A 27,581-nucleotide genomic window follows, 5' to 3' on the forward strand; every position below is an offset into this window, starting at 1 on the left:
CCTTAAACAGAGCGATGTAAAAGAGTGCTTTCAAGTCTCAATGAATATATAAATAACTTGCTAAATATTTAAGTAAACAATAATATATAAAAAAAATGCAACAAAGTATGAAGAGATTCTTCTGTCTTGGAAATATGCATGAGTAGAAGGAAGATATATATATATATATATATATATATATATATATATATATATATATATATATATATATATATATATACTGTATATTCAGGTAGAGGTGTATCTATATATATATATATATATATATATATATATATATATATATATATATATATATATATATATATATATATAGCGGAGAGAGAGAGAGAGAGAGAGAGAGAGAGCAGATATATCTGTTCTGCTCAGAAATTCATATCTTATGTAATATTTATTTCCAGCCCTGAACTTTCCTGGAATTTTTGCACATCTGATAAGACGTCATCTTTTACTTTTGACCGCATATGTATGAGCATGACCTGTCGTTGAAAGCAAACACTAGCTTTAGACAGGATCTCCTTACATGCAGGCTTATGATGTTTGCCACTTAGGTGTCCAGCCTGCTTACACTTCCATTCATAGCGGTAAACATTTGTTTCAAGATGTTTCAGAGCCAGATTGAGGATAGTATTGGTGAGTGGAGAACTAGGTAACAAATCTTTGCGAACCTTAGCGTTTTCAGCCCATGGAAGGAGGGAAAAGAGAATGCTGAACTCTGCAGGGGGCTCAGATGGGAGCTGTTTCCTTTTCAAGTCAAGAAGTCTATTCTTAATGTAATTCCACTTTATTTTCTGTGACCCTTTCTTGAAGGTCACAGTGTGAAGTTTATCAAGCTTTGTTGCTGTCTTTCCTTTGAAAGAAGGGGTAATGAATGCACTGAGACGTTTTGCTAGAATTTTGTGGAAAATCCATTTTTCTCTGCTTGTTTTAGGAATGAAATTGTATCTGTTTTCATTGAACTGCATTTTTAAGCTTTCAGTCAGTGGACAGCAATTTGTTTTGTAGTTTTCCTCTTGATCTATACCAGGTCTGCAGTTTTCTGAGTCTGTCAAAGACTTAATGGCACTCAGAACTTCTGCCCCACTAATCTTTCCTGGCCTCCTGTCCAACATTTTAGGAGGGTACTGAAATGTTCGTGGCAACATGGTGGCAACATTTGGGATCTTTTTTTCAGTTTGTTTTTGAACTCTGAGTTTTAGGACAAGAGGATGATGATCAGAAATGTCCTGCTGAGCAACTCTACTAGAACACACTTGTCTAATTTTTTCCTCCTGCAGGAAAAACATGTCTAATCTAGAGTAACTGTCATTCTGGCTTCGAGTAAAATCCTTCTCAGTGGGGTGTAAGTATGACCATGTGTCTCTTAGATTCAGAGATGCAGTAAAGTCTTCTAAAATAGCTCGACCTGGTGAATGCCATGCAGATGATTGATTACGATCAAAGCTGGGGTGTAAAACTGTGTTGAAATCACCTCCACATATGAGAACACCCTCAGCCGTCTCCATCAGATATTCCTTTAATCTAGCTAACACAACTTTGTCTGCCTTATGCTTATACAGGTTAACAAGAGTGTATAGTTCACCAAACAGACGACAAAAGAGCACAATGTAACCTCCACTACAATCCTCATCATGGCATATGTACTCAAACGGAACTTTGTCTCTTATCAGTATTGCAACTCCTTTGCTGCGGGGTTTGTGCACAGTGAAGTACACTTTCCAGTTATTTCCAGGATTCTCTTTCAGGATGTTGTAACACTTTGGTCCAAGATGTGTTTCTTGTAAAAAGACAATGTCAGCTCGAAGGTCTTGAAGGGTTTTTAACAACTTAGAAATCTTTCCGGGTGACCTTTGGGTTTCTTTAATACCACAAGTGTTCCAGGTGACAAAACGAAGACTTAATTTTGTTTGTGATGTCATTATTAAACCTCTGTAAATAAAATAGTTAAAATAGTTAAAATTTTCCTGTATATGGTCTGTTGTGTATTGTATGTTTAATACTATGTTTAATAAATATCAAAACACATCTAAGTCAGGCCATACATTTATGGGTGCATTTTCATGTTATCTTATGAACACAGTAATCTATACATTATGTATATTGTTTTTAGAAAACATTCTACCGCACCATAAATAAAGTACTTTATTAAATACATGAAATTAAATAGATTACCTTGTTAGAAATGTAGTTTGCACACAAATGTCGGCTGGGAATAGAAATTAAATATTAATTATAATATTGTGCATAGAGGAAATTATCTCATAATATTATACATTACATTCATTTATTTGAAAGATTATATATATGGTACAAATATATGCAAAGAGACAACCATGTTTGCACTGAAATTCATTTACTTTATTTACCTGTTGAAACCAATTTACACTGGCTGCCCTAACTACTATATTAATGGTCAAAACTAATCATTTACATTAAATCCATTCAGATAATCAAAACTAATAATGTTAGGTAAACAACAAATACAAAGTACAAATAAATTACATAATTTTTTTTTTTAAAGTACAGATTAGTTTTAAAAAGTGTCCTTTGTGTATTGTTATTATTCTTTTCTTTTTTTTCATTGTTGGGAACCTACCTTGCACAATCGTCTGGTGGAAGATGAAGTGTATCAGATGAAAAACCTAGTTTGTATAAGAAAAGAAATATAAAGCGTTTGACACAAAAATTCATCACAAGTGTTGTAACTATTGGTTAAACAGCTGGTCTATAAAATTGACATCAACAATAGTTTCTGGAAAAAAAAATATTAAGTTGGATGTGTGATATTGTTTCGTTGTTTAGGTATAAAGCAAAACAAAAAATCAGGGATATTTCAAGAAAGTATGAAAGCCACATTGATGAGTCATTGGCAGAAGAGCTTGCTGAATTGATATCAGCAGAAGTGCTCAAAACAAATCCTGTTTTAACAGCCACTGGGAAGAGGGAACTCTCTCAACAGAATACAGATGGAACGCTTATTTTAAAGAGCATTTTCAAGTTATTGATCCTGTGGCGTACCGATTTGATAGACTACACTAAAAAAGCTTTGTGTGTGTCCCAGTGTTGAGAGTTCTTGAAGTGTTGCTGAACAGAGCAGATGTCTTGGAAAAAGCAGTTTTTGTTTAGGAGGATTTACCAGGACAGTACACATCAACTCATAGTGGACAGTATTACAAAGAAAACTACTATCCTAAAGAAATAAAATACAGTTTTGAAACTATTCAGAAAGTGTTTATTAGCCTTGACCCCCAGTGCTCTGCAAGAGTACATTCCTTCAAAAACAAATTGTTAAAGTTTTAGTAGCTGCAGTTCATATGGCTAATCAAAAGTGCAATTACTGATTTGTTCCTGTTTGTTCAGTACGTGTATAACTGTACAACATATGCCAAAGTCAGTTTAGAGTTTTAATTTTTAGATTTTCAAATCCTGCTGGAAAATGAAATCAGTATCTCCATAAAGCTGATCAGCAGAGGGAAGCATGAAGTGCTCTAAAGCATCCTAGTAGATGGCTGATCTGACCCTGGACTTGATAAAACAATGTGAACCACTACCAGCAGATGGCTCCCCAAACCACCACTGACTGTGCAAACTTTTCACTGGACCTCAAGCAACTTGGATCCTGTGCCTCTGCGCTCTTCTACCAGACTCTGGGAAATTGATTTCCAAATAAAATGAAACATTTTCTTTTCTTTCATCTGAAAGACGACTTTGGCCCAGTGAGCAACAGTCCAGTCCTTTTTTGTCCTTTGCTCAGGTGAGACACCTCTGACATTGTCTCTGGTTCAGGAGTGGCTTGACACAAGAAATGCATCAGTTGTAGCCCATGGATACGTCTGTGTGTGGTGGCACTGACTCCAGCTGCAGTCCACTCTTTCTAAATCTCCCTTAAATTCTTGAATAGGCTTCGTTTCACCTTTTTCTACCACATTTTTCCTTCCATTTAACTTTTTATTAATGTGCTTAGATACAGCACTCTGTGAACAGCCAGCTTCTTTAGCGATGAGTTTTGTGTTTTACCCTCCATGTGCAGGGTGACAATGATTGGCTTCTGGACAACTGTCAAGTCAGCAATCTTCCCCCGTGATTGTGTAGCCTGAACCAGACTGAGACACCATTTAAACGTTTAGGAAACCTTTGCAGGTGTTTGGATTTAATTAGGTAACTAGAGTGCGACACCGCAAGTTTCCAATATTGAACTTTTTCACAATACTCTAATTTTCTGAGATACTCAATTTTGTGTTTCTATTAGCTGAAAACCTAATCATCAAAATTACAAGAAATTACAAGAAATTCATCAATTTTGATAAAGTGCTGCTTGTAGGAGATTTTAAAATTCATGTAGATGATGCAAACGATGCTCTAGGATTATCATTTGTGGATTTATTAATCTCTTTTAGGGTTAAACAAAATGTCACCAGACCAACCCATCGCATCAACCACACATTAGACTTAATAATATCCCACGAAGCAGACGTCACTGATATAGAAATTTTACCTCAGAGTGATGACATCACAGACTATAACCTCATTCTGTACACACTGCCGGTAGAGCAGATTAGCCGTATTTCACCACGTTATCGACCTGGTAGGACTATTGTTCACACCACTAAGAACAGATTAAACCTGCCTGATTTATCTCAATTTCTCTCTAAACCCATAACTGCTAATAATCTTGATGAAATGTCTAACAACATAGACCTTATCCTCACTAGCACATTAGACACTGTTGCCCCCATCCGGTTAAAAAAGGTTAGAGAACAAACACCTGCACCTTGGTATAATAGTCATACACATGCCCTCTAGAGAACAGCCCGTAATCTGGAGAGAAAATGGATGAAAACTAAATTGGAGGTATTTAGAATTGCGTATAAAGACAGTATGCCCAGCTACAGACAGGCGTTAAAAGCTGCTAGAGCTGAACTCCTGAGCAAACTCATAGAAAACAACAAAAACAATCCCAAAATGTGTTCCATCACAGTTTAGTAGTGAGGAATTTATGAATTTCTTCACTGAAAAAAATTTAAAATATTAGAAAAACAATTGTGGTGGTCCAAACTCTGACAGCATCTCCTTACACATTCTCACCTACAACTCCACAACTACACTGCTTTACATGTATAGGACAGGATGAGCTGTATGATGTTATTACAAAAGCTAAATCAACAACAAATCAGTTAGATCCTATTCCAACTAATCTATTGAAGGAAGTGTTACATACAGCTGGTGAGCCTCTTCTGAATATTATTAACTACTCACTATCTTTAGGTCACGTCCCTAAATCCGTCAAGTTAGCAGTTATTAAGCCCCTGATTAAGAAACCTAATTTGGATCCAAACAAGCTATCTAATTACAGACCCATTTCAAATCTCCCATTTATGTCTAAGATTTTAGAAAATAGATTGTCGCTGCCCAGTTATGTTCCCACTTACAAGAGAACAATATATTTGAAGAGTTTCAGTCAGGTTTTAGGCCCCATCATAGTACTAATCACTAATGACCTGTTTTTAGCTCCAGACCAAGGCTTCATCTCGCTGTTAGTTTTACTAGATCTTAGTGCTGTATTCGACACTATAGGAAATGATCTTCTCCTAGATCACTTACAAAATTACATTGGCATTCAGGGACAGGCATTAAGCTGGTTTAAATCCTACCTGTCCGATCGTTACATTTTGCAGACTTAAATAGAGAGCCATCCAGGTTAATGCTAGTAAATTATGGCGTGCCACAAGGTTCAGTTTTAGGACCCCTGCTTTTCACAATATACATGCTTCCCTTAGGAAATATTATTAGAGGGCATGGATTTAGCTTCCACTGTTATGCTGATGATACCCAGTTATATATCTCATAAAAACCAGGCAACACAGCTCAATAAGCTCGGATAACTGAGTGTATTAATGAATGAAAAGACTGGATGACCCATAACTTTCTACTATTATATTCTGATAAGACGGAGATTTTGCTCATCGGGCCAAAAACCAGTACACAAACGCTCCAGCATTTCAACCTGCATTTAGATGGATGTTCTGTAACTACTAGTTCAACAGTAAAAGACCTGGGAGTTATTTTAGACAGCAACTTATCTTTCAAAAATCAAATCAACCAAGTTACAAAAACAGCCTTCGTCCACCTTAGAAACATTGCTAAGCTAAGAAACATGTTATCTATATCCGATGCAGAGAAGCTCGTCCATGCGTTCATGACCTCCAGAATAGACTATTGTAATGCATTACTAGGTGGATGTCCTGCATCAATAATAAACAAGCTTCAGTTAGTTCAGAATGCGGCAGCCAGAGTTCTCACAAGGTCAAGAAAATATGATCATATAACCCCAATCTTATCGTCCCTACACTGGCTACCTGTTAAGTTTAGAATCGACTACAAACTACTACTTCTTACTCATAAAACACTAAATGATTTAGCTCCCATGTATCTATCCAGTCTTTTAACATGCTACAATCCGTCATCCTCCCTGAGATCTCAAAACTCTTGACTTCTACTAGTTCCTAGAATTGCAAAGTCCACTAAAGGTGGTAGATCATTCTCACATTTAGCTCAGTCATTATTAATGACTTTGTGAATTTCTGTGAATAAATCACACTTATTTTAAAATATAATATTTTTTTAGATATTTCTCTCTATTTTGTTCAATGTGCTGTATGTAAGCAAGGAATTCTTAATCCTACATGTACAGTAAATCTAAAAATAAATATTACATTATACTTCTGTAAATAAAATACACCATATAAAACTGTTATACAGTGGAACCTTGGATAGCGAGTAAGGCAAAATATATATATTTATTGCCTTACTCGCAATCCAAGGTTCCATTATATATATATATATATATATATATATATATATATATATATATATATATATATATATATAAATGACAAGAGAGACAAACACAGTAAAGTGCAATCTACATGCGTTGATGGGTTTTCATTTAAGTAAAAAGCAGACACCTGTGTTTGCCTTGAAATTACCAGTTAGAACAAGTTTCCACTGGCTGGCCTAACCAGTTTTTTGACTAATGGCCAAAAACTGATCATTTATAATATATCCATTTAGATAACCAAAACTATTTATAATGTTAGTAATACCAACACCTAAATATTAAAAATACAACAATTACAAAAAAATACATTTATAAAAGTACAGATTAGTTCACATACTAAAAAGTGTTGTTATTTTAAAAGTACAGATTAGTTCAAATACTAAAAAGTGTTATATTAAAATGTCCTTTGTGTACTGTTATTAATACTATTTTAAATACAATAATTTATAAAATGATAAATACACATTTTTTTCAATTGTTATTTTGTACAATCCATTGTTAGTAACTTACCTTGCCCAATCACCTTCAGGAAAAATGTAGAAGTGTACCAGATGAAAAGGCTAATTTGTACTTGGAAAGATTTAAAACTATTTAAAGTAGAGTTTAAGAAGAGAGACCTATAAAGCAAGACAGGAGAAACAGAAACGCAATGAGCAGGAAATTCACACATACGCATTTATGCAACATTTGCATGAGCACAACCCATTTTTCATGATGTCATGCCTAACCCTTTAAGGTTTAAGCATGCTTAGAGATGTGTGTGTGTTTTTATGGTTACCTGTAAATGTTGCAAGAACATGTAGAATATAACATATTGAGTGAACAAATAAAATTAAGTTACTAAATAAAGTTAATAAAAGTGTTCGGTCACCAACTAATTACTGAAGTAATATATTCATTTGTCTTTGTTTTCTGCTGTTTGCCAAACCTTGGCTCAGTGATTTGTTTTCATATTGTTTAGTAATGGTATTATTTGGACTATGATTGTGTATGTACCACTTATCTATAAAAACTCACCACTTAATGTTGGTTATCTCTCAATGGTCTTCATTATTACCTTTGTTCTTTTAGTTTCTTTGCTTATTTTATGTCTATTTTATGTGTGCTCTTCATTAAGAAAACCTCTGCATCCATTTTCCACTCACACACTTGGTTAATTTACTACAGCTTCATTTAGAGAAAGTGCTAGCTCAGTGACTAAGACAATGGACTTCTAAATGGAAGCTCCCACTCATGGGCTCTTGAAAATATGTATAAATGTATAAATGTATAAATGGGACAATTATAAATAACTCTGGATAGAGGCATCTGCCAATTGACATAGATGTAAACTTTGGCATAGAAGTTTCTTCTATAGTTCATTGAAAGAAAAAAAATTATATAATTAAAGGAAAATAGATACCTTTGGGAAACATTCTAATCACAACTCAAAAAATGTATACTTGAATAGTCTTCTCTTTCTATTATTTATAGTTTGGATAAAAGATCTAGCACTGTAATTTAAATAAACATGCATTTTATAATGCCATGGTATATGTAAAGACAAATACATGAATAAATGTATATAACATGTTGATCTGGGTTTATGAGCTGCACCCTGAAATAAAGTAGGTCTATGTATAGTACTCAAGTATTTAATACGTGTGTAAACACACCCTTTTTATTAAGTAGAATGTGTAATGTCATACCATTGTCAATTCTCATATCCCGCCTTACCGTAAAGACCAGACAAACAACTTAAGAGCTTAATTTGTATCTAAAAATGCAGCAACACTAGTGTATGTTTATGTTGCTTGTATCTTTGAAATTTCCTCTGACTGCCCAAAACTAATCTACTAGACTAATCTACTACAAGAAATTAAAGCTATTAATGTTTTCTAAGAATTAGCAGACCATTATTTATTACTAAATTCAACATTTTTATTACCAGTAATCACTAACATTTAAAAAATAAAACAAGCAAATTAATATAGTAAAACTGAAATACATACAGTATGTACAGTCATTTCAAATAAAACACAATTTGTTTTAAATATACTGGCATTGCTTTTTATAGGTTTTATGTATTTTTATATGTATTTATGTGCTACTGTATTTAGATATAGTAACGCATAGTAGGAGCTATTATTGTGTATATGCACAAAGATTTCTAAATTGTTTAACTTATAATATGAACATTTTTCAATTTAAGTATCTATTATCAATGCTGTTTTTAGAGTTCCATAGCAACAGCTTTTCTCTGGCTGAGTCATGCAATAAATGTGACACATGCAACCAGTTAACAGATCAAATGTTGATCCCTGTGGTTTCCCAGATGAATGTTAGTTTTAAAGTAACCAACAGTTTAATGTTTAACAGTTTCTGAATGACTCATAATTGTATCCTAATTTAATTAATTGGTGTTTGGCAGAGGTGAGAATAAATGAAGTACAAATACTTCGTTCCTGTACTTAAGTACATTTTTCTGGAATCAGTACTTTACTTCACTATTTATTTTTCAGATTTTTACTTTTACTTATTACATTGCTACACAAATAACTGTACTTTTTATGTGTTTTTAACTTGTGTTCTATATGTTAGTTGTTCAGCCTGGATACATTCATTAGGTAACAACATTTTAAATTAGTTTTTTAGTGTATTTATATATTAGGGCTGTCAAACGCTAATTCATTTTAATGGCACTAAATGTTATAAACGCATTATTAATGCAGGTTGCATTTCCTTTTGACCATTTGTATAAAAATATAAATAAATAAATAAATAAATAAATAAATAAATAAATAAATAAATAAATAAATAAATATAAAAGGTTTTGAAATAAAAACCTTCAGCACAACATACAATTATTCATGGCATTTTTCCTAATAAGGCCAAAACGAACTTAAATTGCTCAGGCTTTTTTGAACGTGCAGATAAGAACAATACATGATTTGAATCTGTCTACTTTTACTTGTATACACAATAACAATAAAACGGTGTGCTTTTGTAAAATAAAGATAACAGATATGGGGTGCTCTCTGCTGTGTCATCTCCCGTCACACAAAGCTCGAAAAGTCTTTTACACGAACCAGTTCACATCGAAAACAAATATACACTGATTTCGTAATCTGTATGAAATTTAGAATAGGTACTGTTTCTTCTGATCACCTCATTAACCATACGTGTGGAAGCATAGCAAAAGTTCCGTTTGGTGTCCTGATAATTTACATAATTTAAACTACCATAATTACTTTAAAACATTTACAGTAATATTTTGTCTTTATGATTTATGTTGAGTTTGGTTTCGCTAATAATAAACATTTGCATAAAGCATCCATATTTCTGCATGCCCATGTTGCTTAGAGTATTAAAAACTAAATATTAATATATAGTACATTAAAAACAGATAGAAATGTGTGAATAAGTTGCGATTACTGTAAATATTTCAATTGATTGACAGCCCTAATATTAATGTCCAGTTACCAGCGTGACACTAAAGCAGGTAGTAGTAATGACTACTTTTTACTTAAGAACATCAGAGCCCAAAGTTCTTTACCTTAATTTGAGTAAAAAAGTATATTCCGTACTTCAACTATTTTATTTTAAAACATGAGTGTCTGTACTTCTTCTTAAGTGAAGGATGTGTGTATTTTGCCAGCACTGGTGTTTGATAATGAAGGACTACTTTGCATGAACAACACTATGATTATGTGTCAGGCAGTCATTCATGCAGTGGGAGGCAAATCATGAGGCGACTAAACAGCAATTAGGGTACAAAAGTCATTAATTAAATATTTATTTATCAATCATTGGACACCTGTTTAAAAGCTGGCATCCTGACCACCTTCTTCAAAATAGATCCATTTTCTGTTCTCATCTCAACAATCTAGGCAAACTACTTAGTGGACACCAATCAGAGGCTGCATTTTTATGATGATATGTAGATTTTACAAGATATTAAAACTACATAAAATAAATAAATAAAAGTGTTTTGATACAGAATATGAAGACATTTTTATTAACCCTATTGAATACAAATTACAAAATCCTATTTTATATTTGAAATACGTTTTTAAAAACATGTATCATAAATACTGCCCATCCCTGGTGGTGATTAAGTTATAATCATTTAGTGCTCACTTAAAATTGAACAAGAAACGAAAAAGCAGCTGGATGGAATTTGATACATTTAACACAATGCACCAACTTGAATGGCACACAGAATCTTATAAATATTTAAACAACCTTCAGAGTTTCTTAATGGTTTTTTTATTTTATTTTTTTTGCTTCAATAACAATGTACATTCAAGCTGATTTGGATTACAGTACTTCAGTGTTAAGAATAAAAGTTGCAGAAAATCTGATCTGTTATACATATGTATTATTTCATTTTTGCATACATTTAAATAGTGGTCTAAAAATTGTGTAATTTTCAGAGATTGTAACATGCCAGCTCCCACCACTCTAACTTATTTTCACGTTTGTCTAGCCATGTGCATCTTTGTTTTGATTTATGCCATGTTTCCACCCCTGTCTGTGATTAGTCAGTTTTTTCATGCCTTATTTGGTTTATGTTTAAATATCTCACTTTCATGTTTGTCTACCCATGTGCTTGCTTATTCTTATTTATGTAATATCTTCATATACCAAGCCTTTGTTTTAGCTTTCCAGTTTTGATGTGTGTGGAGAGCTTATTTTCTCAGGGTAGGATTAAGAGGATTAAGACAATGGGTTCACCAAACAAAACTGATTTTATTCGGCCGCAGACCTTATTTTAAGTTCTACTTTTACTTTTCAGTACATCGAGCTGAAACACATTACAGTACACGTGCACCCTCATGATTTATACAGGTTGGTTCTCAAGGTAGCGTAAACTGAAACACATATAAACAAAAGCACCCTCATCTCTGCACGGTGTCTCTATCCCCCAAGGTCACATCTATATAAATTTCCCTGCTCACTGCAACAGAGAATGTTGCTCAGTTCCTTCAGCTGTGTCATTCAACAATAATGTGGAACTGCAGCTTGGAATTATAACCCTTCCCAGATTGCTGAACAGCAACAATTTTCTCTCTGAGCTTATTGCTGATGTTCTATAATTGTATAATTACAAGGTGTAAACACACACCTGAGCACTCCAGATCATTAAACAGTCAAATGTTCTGCTGTTGTTAAAGTAGTTACACTACTTGATATTTATCTTTACTAATACCTGGCTGGTAATTACTGTCTGACTGTTGTTCAGAACTACAGCTAAAAGTCTTCACTTAAAAATAAGATAGAAGTAACAGTTAAATACACAACGGGGCAGACATGCACATGTGTACATCATTATACATAATGTTTATTGTGAATATCACACACCCACAAGAAATAAATTATAAATAAACTTTTTTGAAACAAACATTTTTTAATGAAAGCAATTCTTTCATAAACACTGTAAACATGAATGCATTTTAAATAGCACTGGGCTAGAAAAAAGCTGGATGTTGTGTATATAATGATTGCATAAAGCACTACCACATTGCTGTAATAATTTACAAACCTTGACACATCTTGTCCTCTGGACATACCAAAATAATTGACAGTCTTATATATTATTAACACCGTAAATTAAAAATATATACATTTTATGCATATAAATACCTCTTATCATCGTACATATTCATCGACTATTCCCAGGCCTTTAAGCAAATCTGAAGAAATACCAAATGACTGATAAAAGGCAGACATGATTTAAGTACATTCCAAATGCCTTTCTTTCAAAATCAAAAGAAAAATATCATTATTTCAGAAAAGAATGCAAGCATGTTTAAAACCTGTACTTAATAAAATAATAAACAAAGAATTACAATAAACTAAACTTGAGCCCCTTAATTTTAAGGTGAATTTGAATTCTTTGATGATTTCTCATTTAGGATGTGGTTAATTTAAAAGTTTAAGCTTGCCATTTCTTTCCTTTCTTACTCTCTTCCTTCTTTTCCTTCTCTTCCTCCTTTTCCTAATTTTAACTTTTGTTTATTTTAATTTAAATTTCCTTTATTTCTTTTGTATGTTTGTGTAGATAGTTTTATGTTGTGTTTGTCTCATTCATTAAACGGCGTACTTTTCATAAGTGATTGTCTCTGAGTGCCGCTCACATTTCAAGGTTCCTGCAACATTCCATCTGAATTACATGCATTATTAATTGTACGGTATAAAGTAAAGGGCCGGGAAAATACCCCTTTTATAGAATTAGTAAAAGATTATACTGTCTGTTTGGTGAAGAACAGACCAAATAATTAAAACGTTAATTCCATTACCATCAATTTAACAACTTAATTTAAATATTTAGGAGTACTTATAACCCGTTATAATTACTCAAAAATATGTCTTTTTGTGCGAGCTAAATTCGCTACTGTCAGGAATCCACCTGCCACGCCCCCTTCGGCTGTCTTTGCCTTCGTGTGCTCCTGAGCTCTCGGCTTCATTGGGCACCCCTGAGGCTCATTCATCTAATATCCTCCTATATAAACCCCTCGTTCACCCACACCAGCGCCATGCCCCCTTGTTGACGTCATGGATTTCCCTGCTCGCTTCTCCGGCGACAGGGCTGAGTGGGGCATGCTTCTACGAAGCGTCGGCAGGTATGTGGAGGCGTGTTTATCCCTGTTCCCCGCGGAAAGAGCTAAGATCGCGCTCTACATCTCTCTCCTGTCTGGGGAATCTCTCTCTCTGGCCAGTGAGTAGTGGAGCGCAACCAACTTGTCCAGCTTCTCACGAGGGGGCTCGGGATGATCACAGCGGATCTCCACTATCTCTCCCCTACTTTCAAAAGCTATGCCCTGCTCCAGGGTTTCCAGGAGATCTCTGCTCCAGAGTCCCCAGGAGAGCGCAGCTCCGCTCCAGAGACCCCAGGAGAGCGCAGCTCCACTTCAGAGACCCCAGGAGAGCGCAGCTCCGCTCTAGAGTCCCCAGACGAAGGTCGTACCGCCACCCACGGGCTCCTTTAGAAGGCAACGGCTTGCCCTGAGGGCATTGCTCCATTCCCGGTCTCCACGGTGAACACCTCTCGGCTCCGGATCTACGCGGTGGGCGTCGCGCAGCCTCCGGTCTCCTCCGAGGATGTCGCTCCGCTCCAGGCCCCTGTGGTGGGCATCACTCCACTCCGGTCCTCCACATTGGGCATCTCCCCACTTCCTGTCTCCACTGAAGACGTCATCCTAGCTCTCGTCATTGCCAAAGACGTCTTACCGCTCCAGGACTCCGCGGGGAATGTTGCTCTGTTCTGGCTCTTTGCAGGAGGGGTTGCTCCGCCTCGGGTCCTCCCCTGCTTTCCCCAGTTGCGTGGCGATGCCTACCGGGTCCCCTTCGGCCCTGGACAGATTGAGGGGCCCTCCTCTGAGTGCCCGGGCCCACCGTGTGTACTGTGGGTTTGGGGCGTCCGGTGCCGCACCACTGGATTATATACAGGGACTGCCTTTCGTCAGTTCGGGACTTCATGGACCGCGCTCCCAAAGCGCACCACAGGATTATTCTCAGACGCAGCGAGTATTTGTGTTGGCTCTGCCTATTTTCTCATTAAACGCTGTTTGTTTATACTTCAGCTTCCGCCTCGCATTCCTCGCATGACAGCTACATACTTAAAAACTTGAAATGAAATAATAATAATGAAATAAGGCTTCAGTTAAGTCTTCAGAAATTAGGTTTATAGAGAGAATATTGTACACAAGTTTATCACAACGTCTTGTTTTGCTTATATGTGAGTTTTCCAAGATACATTTGTGCATAATCAAAAGTGTTCAGGACTGTTAAAAATGTGGAATTTGGAATCGAATACACTGTGATGTATTAAATCTGTGCAATTTATACTCTTCCCTTAAATGAAAATATCTTTCTAGAAGAGAAATTCTTCTTTTGCCTCCCTGGCCACGAAAGGGCCACCAGGATGAGAGACTCCGTCCCATCTAACTCTATTCAGAACTCCCCGGAGCAGCACAACAGGTGGAAATGCATACAGCCTCTGCCATGCCGCCATGCCTGTACCATAGCATCCAGCCCTAGCACTGGGGTTGTTAGGGAAAACCAGAGGGGGCAGTGCGACGTCTCTTGAGATAAAACAGGTCCACCTGGGCTCTGCAAAACTCCCAGATTTTCTTCACCCCCTTAGGGTGGAGCCACTATTCTCCGGGCATTGGCCCTTGCCTCGAGAGCGTGTCTGCTCACTGGTTTAAGCGGCCCAGTATACACGCTGCCTTCAGCTTGTACAGGAGGCAAGCTCTCCATTTTCCTAATTTCTCTTTCCCTATATGTATGTTTGTGTTTTTTTGAGTTCTGTGTTATGTAGTTGATTTTATTATTTAAGCAAAAATGGAAAATATACAGAAAACAGAAGCATTATTTCTAATTATTTTTGTTAAGGTGGGCCGCAGCCTACAGCCAATTAATAATTATCAGTCTCTAACATTTCCCGCCCCAGCCGCACAGAATAGTTTTTTTACCAGTCACTTCACACTAGTACATGTTTACCAGCTTTATATCTATATTGGTCTTTTTTGTTTCAATTTGATTTTCTTCTCAGTTTGTGATTGTTGTGCAGCAGCTAATGAATGCTTCTTAACACATTACATTTTATTTAACTGCATTACACCTTGACATGTGTGTTGTGTTTTTTTTAAGCCTATTTAGCAAGCCTAGTGCTGCATGTGTCTGAAGTAATGCTGCTGCTAGCACATCAGAGGGCTAATTTTAATTGACCCTGCACAAGCACTGCTCCTCCCCAGTCCTCAACAAGTGCCCCAAATCACACCCATCTCAATTTAGCAATTTAAATAACAATGCGCCATCCCAACCAATATTAGCTAATTACTTAAAGCATGCTATTGGTAACGATGGCCCTCATTTAATCCTTCCTGGTACTGCACAACACGATGGCTGTTGTTGATGCACTATGTGAAATTTCCTTCGTCACACTGTCAAGAATCCTCACCCCCTATTGTCAAAGAGCAAAGTTAGAGATTTAGAGATTTCAGATTTAATTGTATTTGAGAATATTCTGATCCAATGAAAACATGATTTATGGAGTCTAAAGTAAAAAAAAATGTTAAAAGTTTTAAGTTTTTAAAGTTTTATTATTACTGTTTAGTTTTATTTTGAATTTGATATTTTTCTAATTGTGTCAGTATTAGGTATTCTAATAACTGGATTAGTTTATTATTAGGCTTTTATTTGTATAAACCCACCCTAAAAAAATGTCTAGAACCAGCACTGTAACCTAACCTAAAAATATAGTGAGTGGCACTACCTCCAACCCCAGTGTGTCTAATCAGAGGGATACTACAGGAGGGAATGTAGAGGTGCAAAGTAGGGCTGTAACAATTCTTTGAGTATCTTGAGTAATTCGATTACAAAAATTCATTAATGCAAATATGTTATTTTTACCCACAATATTTAAGTTTTGTCCCATAAAATGTATAAGTAATTTTATTTTCAATGCACTGATTGCTTCTTCCGCTACTCTGCTTTTTTGTTTCACTTGCTTCCTTTTTGAATATTAATAAAAAAGAAACAAAAAATAAATGAACATTTCAGTTTGTATGAGTTTTTGTTTAAATGATGAACATGGACACAAACAATGAACTTTTCAGAACATCAACTGAAATGATATGAAAAAGTCATGTCAAGTTTATTTCGTTATTTAGTTATAGCGCTTTTCACAACAGACATTGTCTCAAAGCAGCTTTACAGAAATCAACAGTCAAGGTGAATGGTGTGCATTTATCCCTGATGAGCAAGCAGTGGCGACTGTGGCAAGGAAACCTTGAGAGAAACCAGACTCAAAAGGGGAACCCATCCTCATTTGGGTGACATCAAGAGTTTGATCATAAATCTTTCAACAATACAGAACACTGAAAAGTGAGAACTAACATGAGCACTGGAGTCTAAGATTATAAGTGATGTTCTTTCTACAGTCTTTATGGTTATGAAACTAGGCGCTACTGAGCTCAACATTTGCAATTGTGAAAAACAGGCCAAGGTTTTGTTGTTTTAAATGTTCCTTTTGCTTTAACAATGAAGTAATATCTGTAGCAATCAGCGATTCACCTCTGTCTTGCACTTCGGACAATGTGCCTTTGTGTGCTCTATGAACCACGTGAGAGTTCCCTTCCAGACATCGTCCTGTAAATCGTTTTAATTTTATTTTAGTTGCCATTGTTGCTTTTTGCATTGTTGCACATGAGTATTATACCACCCACATCCGCATTCACCCATCAAATCTTGTCCTGCACTGCACCCATTTGTGTCGGGTCCCGCAAGAGTGCAGGTGTCTACTCTGGAGTTCTCTGGACAGGTAAACACAGAAGATGCTGCACTATGGAGGAACAGGGAGAAAACAGCAATGGGTTTGGAGAAGATTCAGGCCAAAAAAATGCTATAAATCAAAAATTTGGGAAAATTTTCAACTAAAGCAAAGAAAACACCGTACAGTCCAGTTACCATTTTTTTTAAGTAATTTTAAATTGATTTTATTGTTTTGATTTATATACAGTGCGTTCAAAAAGTCACTCCGCAGTGGGTGTGTGGAGCAGGTAGTGGAGCACATTTTTAAAGCTGCCGATAAATATACAGATTTAGCTTGTGGAAAATTAGGAAAACTAGTGTAAATGTAAATATTTACTACAGAATAACACTTTAATATATGTGGAGATTGTACAGTATGGACATGCCAAATCATGTAGTCAAGTAGCCAGGAATGTTTGTAAATGTTATAATTTAATAATTATATAGTGCATAGGAAACAAAGATGCATATTTATTGATAAATTACAAAAATATTAAAATATAAATAATACATAGACAGCTTTCAACATTTGGTACTGCAAATTATTACAGTCTATAAATGCAAGCCTTACACACATATTTGTTGAAACGATTTTTAGCTGCATACAGTAGTCCGGTTGTACACACTCCTAGGTATTTATAATCAGTAGCCATTGTGTGGTACTGAACAATTTTACAGTCAAGCATATAGTAAAAAAAACTCACACGGAAAAAAAAAAAAAAATACACATTTCAGTATGTAATATTTTTCTTCCTAAAACCCAGCAATTAGAAACAAGGTAGAAAAAACAAGGTACACCCTTCCTCATTCACTAAGAAAGTATCACTAATAAAAAGTTGTAAGCAATAAGTTTTATGACCTGCACATGAATAAGAGAATGGTTATAAAGCAATGTCCAAACAAACTGTACTTTACCATTCTACAGTCGGAAGGACTGTTTACTGTTGGAGAGCATTTAGAGCAGTGTCTAAGCTTCCCATGTGTAAGCATTTCAGCAAATTCAGTCCAAATACTTTAATGCTCAAAAATTATAAAGGAAAACTCAAGCGCTACATCATGTGACCATGACTAATCTTGAGGCCTACTTAAGAGAAAGTCTAGAGATAATAAATAAAAACATTCTCAAGTTTCCAATAGTAACATGTAATCGTTAGGGATAGACATTTAACATTGTATGTAATAAATAGAAAAGCACACTGTCAACTGCTTTATTCTGCATGACTATCTAAGGAGCCAAGAATAATAATTTTTTTACATAAATCAACATCTAATTGATGTTTTCAGTTAGCTATTAATTATTATTGTTAATTAAATGTTATTAATGTTAAGCCCATCAGCACAAAACTACCTCAACAGCACTACCTCTAATTTCACAAAATAATTAATAAAATGAAGCAAATAATAAGATAAGGTATTATGTTCTACTGTACTAGCATAAGATAACTACTGTACATTTACAGCATTCAACATATGGCCTTAAACAGAGCGATGTAAAAGAGTGCTTTCAAGTCTCAATGAATATATAAATAACTTGCTAAAGATTTAAGTAAACAATAATATATAAAAAAAATGCAACAAGTATGAAAAGATTCTTCTGTCTTGGAAATATGCATGAGTAGAAGGAAGAATTATGAAAATTCAGTAATGCCTCAGTAAATTCAGTTCTTTTAAAACACCCCCCGCACACTTGCTAAAAGCAATAAAAGAAATATATATATATATATATATATATATATATATATATATATATATATATATATATACTGTATATTCAGGTATATTCAGAATACTGAACTCTGCAGGGGGCTCAGATGGGAGCTGTTTCCTTTTCAAGTCAAGAAGTCTATTCTTAATGTAATTCCACTTTATTTTCTGTGACCCTTTCTTGAAGGTCACAGTGTGAAGTTTATCAAGCTTTGTTGCTGTCTTTCCCTTGAAAGAAGGGGTAATGAATGCACTGAGACGTTTTGCAAGAATTTTGTGGAAAATCCATTGAAATTGTATCTGTTTTCATTGAAGTTCATTTTTAAGCTTTCAGTCAGTGGACAGCAATTTGTTTTGTAGTATTTCAATAGCTTTATACCAGGTCTGCAGTTTTCTGAGTCAGTCAAAGACTTAATGGCACTCAGAACTTCTGCCCCACTAATCTTTCCTGGCCTCCTGTCAGGACAGTACTGAAATGTTCGTGGCAACATGGTGGCAACATTTGGGATCTTTTTTTCAGTTTGTTTTTGAACTCTGAGTTTTAGGACAAGAGGATGATGATCAGAAATGTCCTGCTGAGCAACTCTACTAGAACACACTTGTCTCAGTTTTTCCTCCTGCAGGAAAAACATGTCTAATCTAGAGTAACTGTCATTCTGGCTTTGAGTAAATTTCTTCTCAGTGGGGTGTAAGTATGACCATGTGTCTCTTAGATTCAAAGATGCAGTAAAGTCTTCTAAAATAGCTCGACCTGGTGAATGCCATGCAGATGATTGATTACGATCAAAGCTGGGGTGTAAAACTGTGTTGAAATCACCTCCACATATGAGAACACCCTCAGCCGTCTCCATCAGATATTCCTTTAATCTAGCTAACACAACTTTGTCTGCCTTATGCTTATACAGGTTAACAAGAGTGTATAGTTCACCAAACAGACGACAAAAGAGCACAATGTAACCTCCACTACAATCCTCATCATGGCATATGTACTCAAACGGAACTTTGTCTCTTATCAGTATTGCAACTCCTTTGCTGCGGGGTTTGTGCACAGTGAAGTACACTTTCCAGTTATTTCCAGGATTGTCTTTCAGGCTGTTGTAACACTTTGGTCCAAGATGTGTTTCTTGTAAAAAGACAACGTCAGCTCAAAGGTCTTGAAGGGTTTTTAACAACTTAGAAATCTTTCCGGGTGACCTTTGGGTTTCTTTAATACCACAAGTGTTCCAGGTGACAAAACGAAGACTTAATTTTGTTTGTGATGTCATTATTAAACCTCTGTAAATAAAATAGTTAAAATAGTTAAAATTTTCCTGTATATGGTCTGTTGTATATTGTATGTTTAATAATATGTTTAATAAATATTAAAACACATCTAAGTCAGGCCATACATTTATGGGTGCATTTTTATGTTATCTTATGAACACAGTAATCTATACATTATGTATATTGTTTTTAGAAAACATTCTACCGCACCATAAATAAAGTACTTTATTAAATACATGAAATTAAATAGATTACCTTGTTAGAAATGTAGTTTGCACACAAATGTCGGCTGGGAATAGAAATTAAATAACAATTATAATATTGTGCATAGAGAAAATTATCTCATAATATTATACATTACATTCATTTATTTGAAAGATTATATATATGGTACAAATATATGCAGAGAGACAACCATGTTTGCATTGAAATTCATTTACTTTATTTACCTGTTGAAACCAATTTACACTGGCTGCCCTAACTACTATATTAATGGTCAAAACTAATCATTTACATTAAATCCATTCAGATAATCAAAACTAATAATGTTAAGTCAACAATAAATACAAAGTACAAATAAATTACATAATTTTTTTTAAAAGTACAGATTAGTTTTAAAAAGTGTCCTTTGTGTATTGTTATTATTCTTTTCTTTTTTTCCATTGTTGGGAACCTACCTTGCACAATCGTCTGGTGGAAGATGAAGTGTATCAGATGAAAAACCTAGTTTGTATAAGAAAAGAAATATAAAGCGTTTGACACAAAAATTCATCACAAGTGTTGTAACTATTGGTTAAACAGTTGGTCTATAAAATTGACATCAACAATAGTTTCTGGAAAAAAAATATTAAGTTGGATGTGTGATATTGTTTCGTTGTTTAGGTATAAAGCAAAACAAAAAATCAGGGATATTTCAAGAAAGTATGAAAGCCACATTGATGAGTCATTGGCAGAAGAGCTTGCTGAATTGATATCAGCAGAAGTGCTCAAAACAAATCCTGTTTTAACAGCCACTGGGAAGAGGGAACTCTCTCAACAGAATACAGATGGAACGCTTATTTTAAAGAGCATTTTCAAGTTATTGATCTTGTGGCGTACCGATTTGATAGACTACACTAAAATAGCTTTGTGTGTGTCCCAGTGTTGAGAGTTCTTGAAGTGTTGCTGAACAGAGCAGATGTCTTGGAAAAAGCAGTTTTTGTTTAGGAGGATTTACCAGGACAGTACACATCAACTCATAGTGGACAGTATTAGAAAGAAAACCATCTTTTATTGGTACAAAGTGATTTCATTTCAGTGTCGATGTACACTAATAAATTTGAGGTTTGCAATCCTTTGGGGTCTTAAAAAAAGATTCACAAAATCACAGGAGTTTATTGGGTGCTTCTGAATTTTGCCTGCCAAATTTCATTCTACTTTTCACATAATTCAACTTGCTCTTCTTGGAAAAAAACTACTTCCCTAAAGAAATAAAATACAGTTTTGAAACTATTCAGAAAGTGTTTATTAGCCTTGACCCCCAGTGCTCTGCAAGAGTACAGTCCTTCAAAAACAAATTGTTAAAGTTTTAGTAGCTGCAGTACAACATATGCCAAAGTCAGTTTTGAGTTTTAATTTTTAGATTTTCAAATCCTGCTGGAAAATAAAATCAGTATCTCCATAAAGCTGATCAGCAGAGGGATGCATGAAGTGCTCTAAAACTTCCTGGTAGATGGCTGATCTGACCCTGGACTTGATGAAACAATGTGAACCACTACCAGCAGATGGCTCCCCAAACCACCACTGACTGTGCAAACTTCTCACTGGACCTCAAGCAACTTGGATTCTGTGCCTCTCCTCTCTTCTACCAGACTCTGGGACATTGAAAAGATGACTTTGGTCCACTGAACAGTCCAGTCTTTTTTTTGTCTTTTGCCCAGGTGAGACACCTCTGACGTTGTCTCTGATTCAGCAGTGGATTGACACAAGGAATGCATCAGTTGTAGCCCATGGATACGTCTGTGTGTGGTGGCTCTTAAAGCACTGACTGCAGCTCCAGCTGCAGTGCACTCTTTGTGAATCTCGCCCAAATTCTTGAATGGGCTTTGTTTCACCTTTTTTTTACCACATTTTTTCCTTTCAATTAATGTGCTTAAATACAGCACTCTGTAAACAGCCAGCTTCTTTAACAATGAGCTTTTGTGAGTGATTGACTTCTGGACAACTGTCAAGTCAACAGTGTTCCCCCATGATTGTGTAGCCTGAACCAGACTGAAACATAATTTAAAGGTTCAGGAAACCTTTTCAGGTGTTTGGATTTAATTAGCTGATTGGAGTGTGACACCACAAGTCTCCAATATTGAACTTTTTCACAATACTATAATTTTCTGAGATACTAAATACTGTTTTCTTAGCTGAAAGCCTTAATCATAAAAATGACAAGAAATAAACACTTGAAATATATCAGTCTGTTTGTAATGAATCTATATAATATACGAGTTTCACTTTTTGTATCGAATAACTAAAATAAATTATATTGAAATTTATTGAAATGCACCTGTACTTGCAATTGTGGCACATAACACATGGTTTCATAAAAATAAATAAATAAAAGCTTTTTTTTCTTATTTTTACTGTTATTGTTGTTACTGTTAATACTTGTCTGCCTGGAAACAATGTTTGTACATCTCCTGGCCATATTCCTGGCTACTGTATATAGTGTGCAGGTTAGAATGTATCTTTTTGTAAATCTGTTTTGTAAAACAGATCTCAACATGTTCCAAACTACAACTCCAGTTTCAAAAAGCTTTGTAAAAACTGTGTAAAACTATTAAAATATAAATAAAAACAGAATGCAATGATTTTGGGTTGATGCAAATCTCATCAGCCAATACTTTAGATTTTAAAAGTCGGGGAAAAGTAATTGATATTAAATTTAAACATTTGGAGAGCCTTTATCAACTTATTAGGTCCATTGACAACAACTCAGTAAGCTGTTTGGGTATGAATAGTGTATCTTAGTATATAGTAATATCTTAACACCACTATGCTCTCTGGGCCAAAGCACATTAAAATTGTACTGAGGCAAAGTGGAAAGCTGTTCTGTGTTCAGATCAAATCAAATTGTAATTTTTTTGAAAATAAATAGACACCACATTCTCAGGACTAAAGAAGAGAGGGACAATCTTCTTTGTTATTATTATAATTGTTATTATAAAGTCACATTTGTGATCATATGCGAGTACATTAAATCATATAAATCATAAAATGATCTTGTTTTTTTCTTTAAAATAGTATACCTTATTCTTCTTTCAGCTGCTCCAATTAGGTGTCGCCAAAGCATATCATCCGTCTCCATACTACTCTGTCCTCTACATCTGCCTCTTTTAAACCAACTACCTGCATGTCTTCCCACACCACATCCATAAACCTCCTCCTTGGCCTTCCTCTTTTCCTTCTTCCTGGTGGCTTCATCCTCAGCATTCTTCTACCGATATACCCCATGTCCCTCCTTTGCACATGTCCAAACAACCTCAATCATGCGTCCCTCATTTTGTCCCTAAAACGTCCTACATTTACAGTCATTCTAATTAGCCCGTTTCTAACCTTCAAATCACTTTAAAATAGTATATATTCTTAGTTAAAACCTTTTAAATTAGTTTATTTTGCTGTTGTTTTGTTCTGAATAAAATAAGAATTTATGAGATTTGCTAATCATTACATTCTGTTGTTTTTTTTTGTTTTTTTTTTTTACATTTTACACATTGTTCCTACTTTTTGGAATTGTGGTTGTAGATAGAGTTCATGTCTTCTTAAGAAAGTACAGCATGTGTTTTTGTTTGCTTCAGCATATTGAAACATTTTGTTGAGGTAAAGCCAAGGGCACTTATACTCATGTTCACAAAAATAGCGTTTAATAAGTTACAATGTGAAGCATTATAAGATCTTGTTCTTTCTGCATTGATAAAATGTACATAGAAATACATTGGAGTCATTCTAATGATGTATAACATACAATTATTGACTGCAAAAGTAAAGAAACATTTGAGATTTACAAATATTACACTGAATTTGTAAAAAAAGAGCAAAATGTAAAAAAAAAAGGAGTGAGGTTTTTTCGCAGGTGTAGTCAAGTAAACCGACAGCCATTGAAACTCTACAACATTCATGTAGAATATAAATACCTTTAAATAAATATAATACTGAAATACAGTTATAAAAGTATAATTGAATGCTAATTAAAAGTCTGTGTTTTGGACTTAAATATAGTTGTAAGCCATATCTTCTTACTTCTGTAGTAATCCCGATTTATATATATATTTTACATTTTTTTATTTTTACTACCTTTAGTTCCATTATAAATCAAGTCATCTATCAAAACTAATGATATATAATTGCAATTAGTAGAACAGATATAAAAGAAACTGAATACATTCTGTGATATTACTAAATTTAAGATCACTTTGTCTGTTAGTATCTGATAAGGAGCTAATAATGGTCTAATAATCATTCATTTATAGTTATTTTAAGTCCTGATATGTTATTGACATGGCTGACAAAAACATCCCGTGAATCAGATGTAATGTTTGGAGTATGTATTCGCAGAACCTGTCTTTGATAGCAGACTGTGCCTCTAAACTTATTTTCTAAAACTAACTCTTCCAGCTCATTCAGAGCCAAACAAAAGATTGCATTAGTGAGTGGATAGCCAGGCTCCAAAAGTCTAAATTCACAAAAGATTGGGTCTTTAGGAAGAAGGTAATCAAGAAATCTTAATTCTGGTAGAAGGACACTGTCCGATAACTCAGGATGCAGTTTCCTAATGGAGTACCGAAGGAAATGCCACTTGATTTTCTGTGGCCCTCTCTGAAATTTTACATAAAAAAATGTATCATGATTTATTTCTACCGTTCCCTTCATGGAAATCAATGCACTGAGACGCCTTGCCAAAATGTGTGATAATATTAAATACTGCAAATTAAAGATGTGTCTGTATCCTGAATTATAAGGAGGATTTGGTTGCTCAAATTTCTCTTTGTTCTGCATCACTGAATTGTATTCTATTTTTAAGCTCTCACTCAGTTCACATGAATTGTTTTTATAATATTTTACATCCTTTCCATCAAGTGGAAGATCTTCTAATTCAGTCAAAGACTTAATGACACTCAGTATTTCTGCCCCACTAATCTTTCCTGGTCTTCTGTCAGGTGTGGAAGGCTTACACCACAGGCGTACACCACTGGCAACTTTTGGAAGTATTTCGTTAACATTCTGCCGAACTGTAAGATCTAGTACAAGAGGATGATGATCAGAAAAACCTTGCAGTTCAGCGATATTGTGTACAGTGATCTTACGCACACGTTCCATTCTGTGTTCTGGAAGAAAAAACATGTCTATTCTAGAGAGACTGTCATTCTGACGTCGTGTGTAGTCCTCATCAGTAGGCCGTAAGTATGACCAAGTGTCTCTGAGATTGAGAGAAACAGTGAAATATTTTAAAGATGCTCTAAAGGGTGAATGTCTTGCTTGATAACTTGAAGATTTCCGATCGAAGCTGGGATGTAAAACCGTGTTGAAATCACCTCCAACCACTAGAACACCCTCAGCTGTTTCCACCAGATAGTCTTTCAATCTAGCCAAGAAAAATTCGTCTGCCTTATGATAGTAAATATTGACAAGGGTGTGAAGTTCACCAAACAGACGACAGAAAAGCACGATGTAACTTCCATTGCAGTCCTCATCGTGGCATATGTACTCGAATGGTACAGTGTTTTTTATCAGTATTGCGACTCCTTTGCTTCGAGAGCTGTACACAGTGAAATAGACGTTCCAGCCTGGAACATCTTCCAAGATTTTATAACAGTCTGGGCCAATATGTGTCTCTTGTATAAAGGCAACATCAGCCTGAAGGTTATTGAGACTGTCCAGCAGTTTTGAGATTTTTTCTTCTGACTGAGTGGTATCTTTAATACCATTTGTATTCCAAGACACAAAACGGATTCTTGATTCAGGTCCTGATGTCATTATTAATGACTTTGTGAATTTCTGTGAATAAATTTGAAAACATAATATTTTTTTAGATATTTCTTTCTATTTTGTTTAAGGTGCTGTATTTAAGCAAGGAATTATTAATCCTACATGGACAGTAAATCTAAAAATAAATATTACACTAAACTTCTAAACCTTTGTAAATAAAATACACCATATAAAACTGTTATACAGTGGAACCTTCGATTATAGTAAGGCAATATATACTTTCATATATATATATATATATATATATATATATATATATATATATATATATATATATATATATATATATATATACACACACACATATATATATTGCTTAATTTCTTATCTATCACCTCAGAAATGACAAAAGAGACAAACACAATAAAGTGCAATCTACATGGGTTGAAGGTTTTCATTTAAATAAAAAGCTGAACATTTCTTATGCAGAGAGACATCTGTGTTTGCCTTGACATTACCAGTTGGAACAAGTTTCCACTGGCTGGCCTAACCAGTTTTTTGACTAAAGGCCAAAAACTGATCATTTATAATATATCCATTTAGATAACCAAACCTATTTATAATGTTAGTAATACCAACACCTAAAAATTAAAAATACAACAATTACAAAAAAATACATTTATAAAAGTATAGATTAGTTCACATACTAAAAAGTGTTATTATTAAAATGTCCTTTTTGTACTGTTATTAATACTATTTTAAATACAATAATTCATAAAATGATAGATAGACATTTTTTCAATTGTTATTTTATACAATCCATTGTTAGTAACTTACCTTGCCCAATCACCTTCAGGAAAAATGTAGAAGTGTACCAGATGAAAAGGCTAATTTGTACTTGGAAAGATTTAAAACTACTTAAAGTAGAGTTTAAGAAGAGAGACCTATAAAGCAAGACAGGAGAAACTGAAATGCAATGAGCAGGAAATTCATACATGCATTTATGCAACATTTGCATGAGCACAACCCATTTTTCATGATGTCATGCCTAACCCTTTAAGGCTTAAGCATGCTTGAGATGTGTGTGTGTGTTTTTATGGTTACCTGTAAATGTTGCAAGAACATGTAGAATATAACATATTGAGTGAACAAATAAAATTAAGTTAATAAATAAAGTTGAATATATTCATTTGTCTTTGTTTTCTGCTGTTTGCCAAACCTTGGCTCAGTGATTTGTTTTCATATTGTTTAGTAATGGTATTATCTGGACTATGATTGTGTATGTACCACTTATCTATAAAAACTCACCACTTAATGCTGGTTATCTCTCAATGGTCTTCATTATTACCTTTGTTCTTTTAGTTTCTTTGTTTATTTTGTGTCTAATATGTGTGCTCTTCATTAAGAAAATCTCTGCATCCACTTTCCACTCACACACTTGGTTAATTTACTACAGCTTCATTTAAAGAAAGTGGTAGCTCAGTGACTAAGACAATGGACTTCTAAATGGAAGCTCCCACTC

General features: G+C 34.7%; 2 protein-coding genes across 3 annotated transcripts; both read right to left on the reverse strand.

Annotated features, from left to right (window-relative positions):
* Nucleotides 1–309: 309 nt before the first annotated feature.
* LOC124384223 lies at nucleotides 310–7,488 on the reverse strand. Its single transcript, XM_046846912.1, has 4 exons — nucleotides 7,349–7,488; nucleotides 2,597–2,642; nucleotides 2,173–2,206; nucleotides 310–1,929 (listed from the first exon to the last, which is right to left on the reverse strand). Exon 4 carries the CDS (start codon nucleotides 1,917–1,919, stop codon nucleotides 381–383), a length of 1,539 nt encoding a protein of 512 aa, XP_046702868.1. The 5' UTR covers nucleotides 1,920–1,929; nucleotides 2,173–2,206; nucleotides 2,597–2,642; nucleotides 7,349–7,488; the 3' UTR covers nucleotides 310–380.
* A 12,053-nt stretch (nucleotides 7,489–19,541) lies between these two features.
* Nucleotides 19,542–27,034, reverse strand: LOC124384226. 2 transcript variants are annotated; one of them, XR_006925362.1, is made up of 4 exons: nucleotides 26,897–27,023; nucleotides 20,782–20,827; nucleotides 20,360–20,393; nucleotides 19,542–20,116 (listed from the first exon to the last, which is right to left on the reverse strand). XR_006925362.1 is itself a non-coding variant. In XM_046846915.1 (2 exons), exon 2 carries the CDS (start codon nucleotides 26,105–26,107, stop codon nucleotides 24,590–24,592), a length of 1,518 nt encoding a protein of 505 aa, XP_046702871.1. In that variant the 5' UTR covers nucleotides 26,108–26,128; nucleotides 26,897–27,034; the 3' UTR covers nucleotides 23,981–24,589. The 2 variants fall into 2 exon arrangements, 1 of the variants encoding a protein (XP_046702871.1); XM_046846915.1 differs by lacking the exons at nucleotides 19,542–20,116; nucleotides 20,360–20,393; nucleotides 20,782–20,827 and adding an exon at nucleotides 23,981–26,128 and having other exon boundaries at nucleotides 26,897–27,034.
* Between the last annotated feature and the right edge of the window lie 547 nt (nucleotides 27,035–27,581).

Source organism: Silurus meridionalis, chromosome 4 (assembly GCF_014805685.1).
Source record: "Silurus meridionalis isolate SWU-2019-XX chromosome 4, ASM1480568v1, whole genome shotgun sequence".
NCBI lineage: Eukaryota > Metazoa > Chordata > Actinopteri > Siluriformes > Siluridae > Silurus > Silurus meridionalis.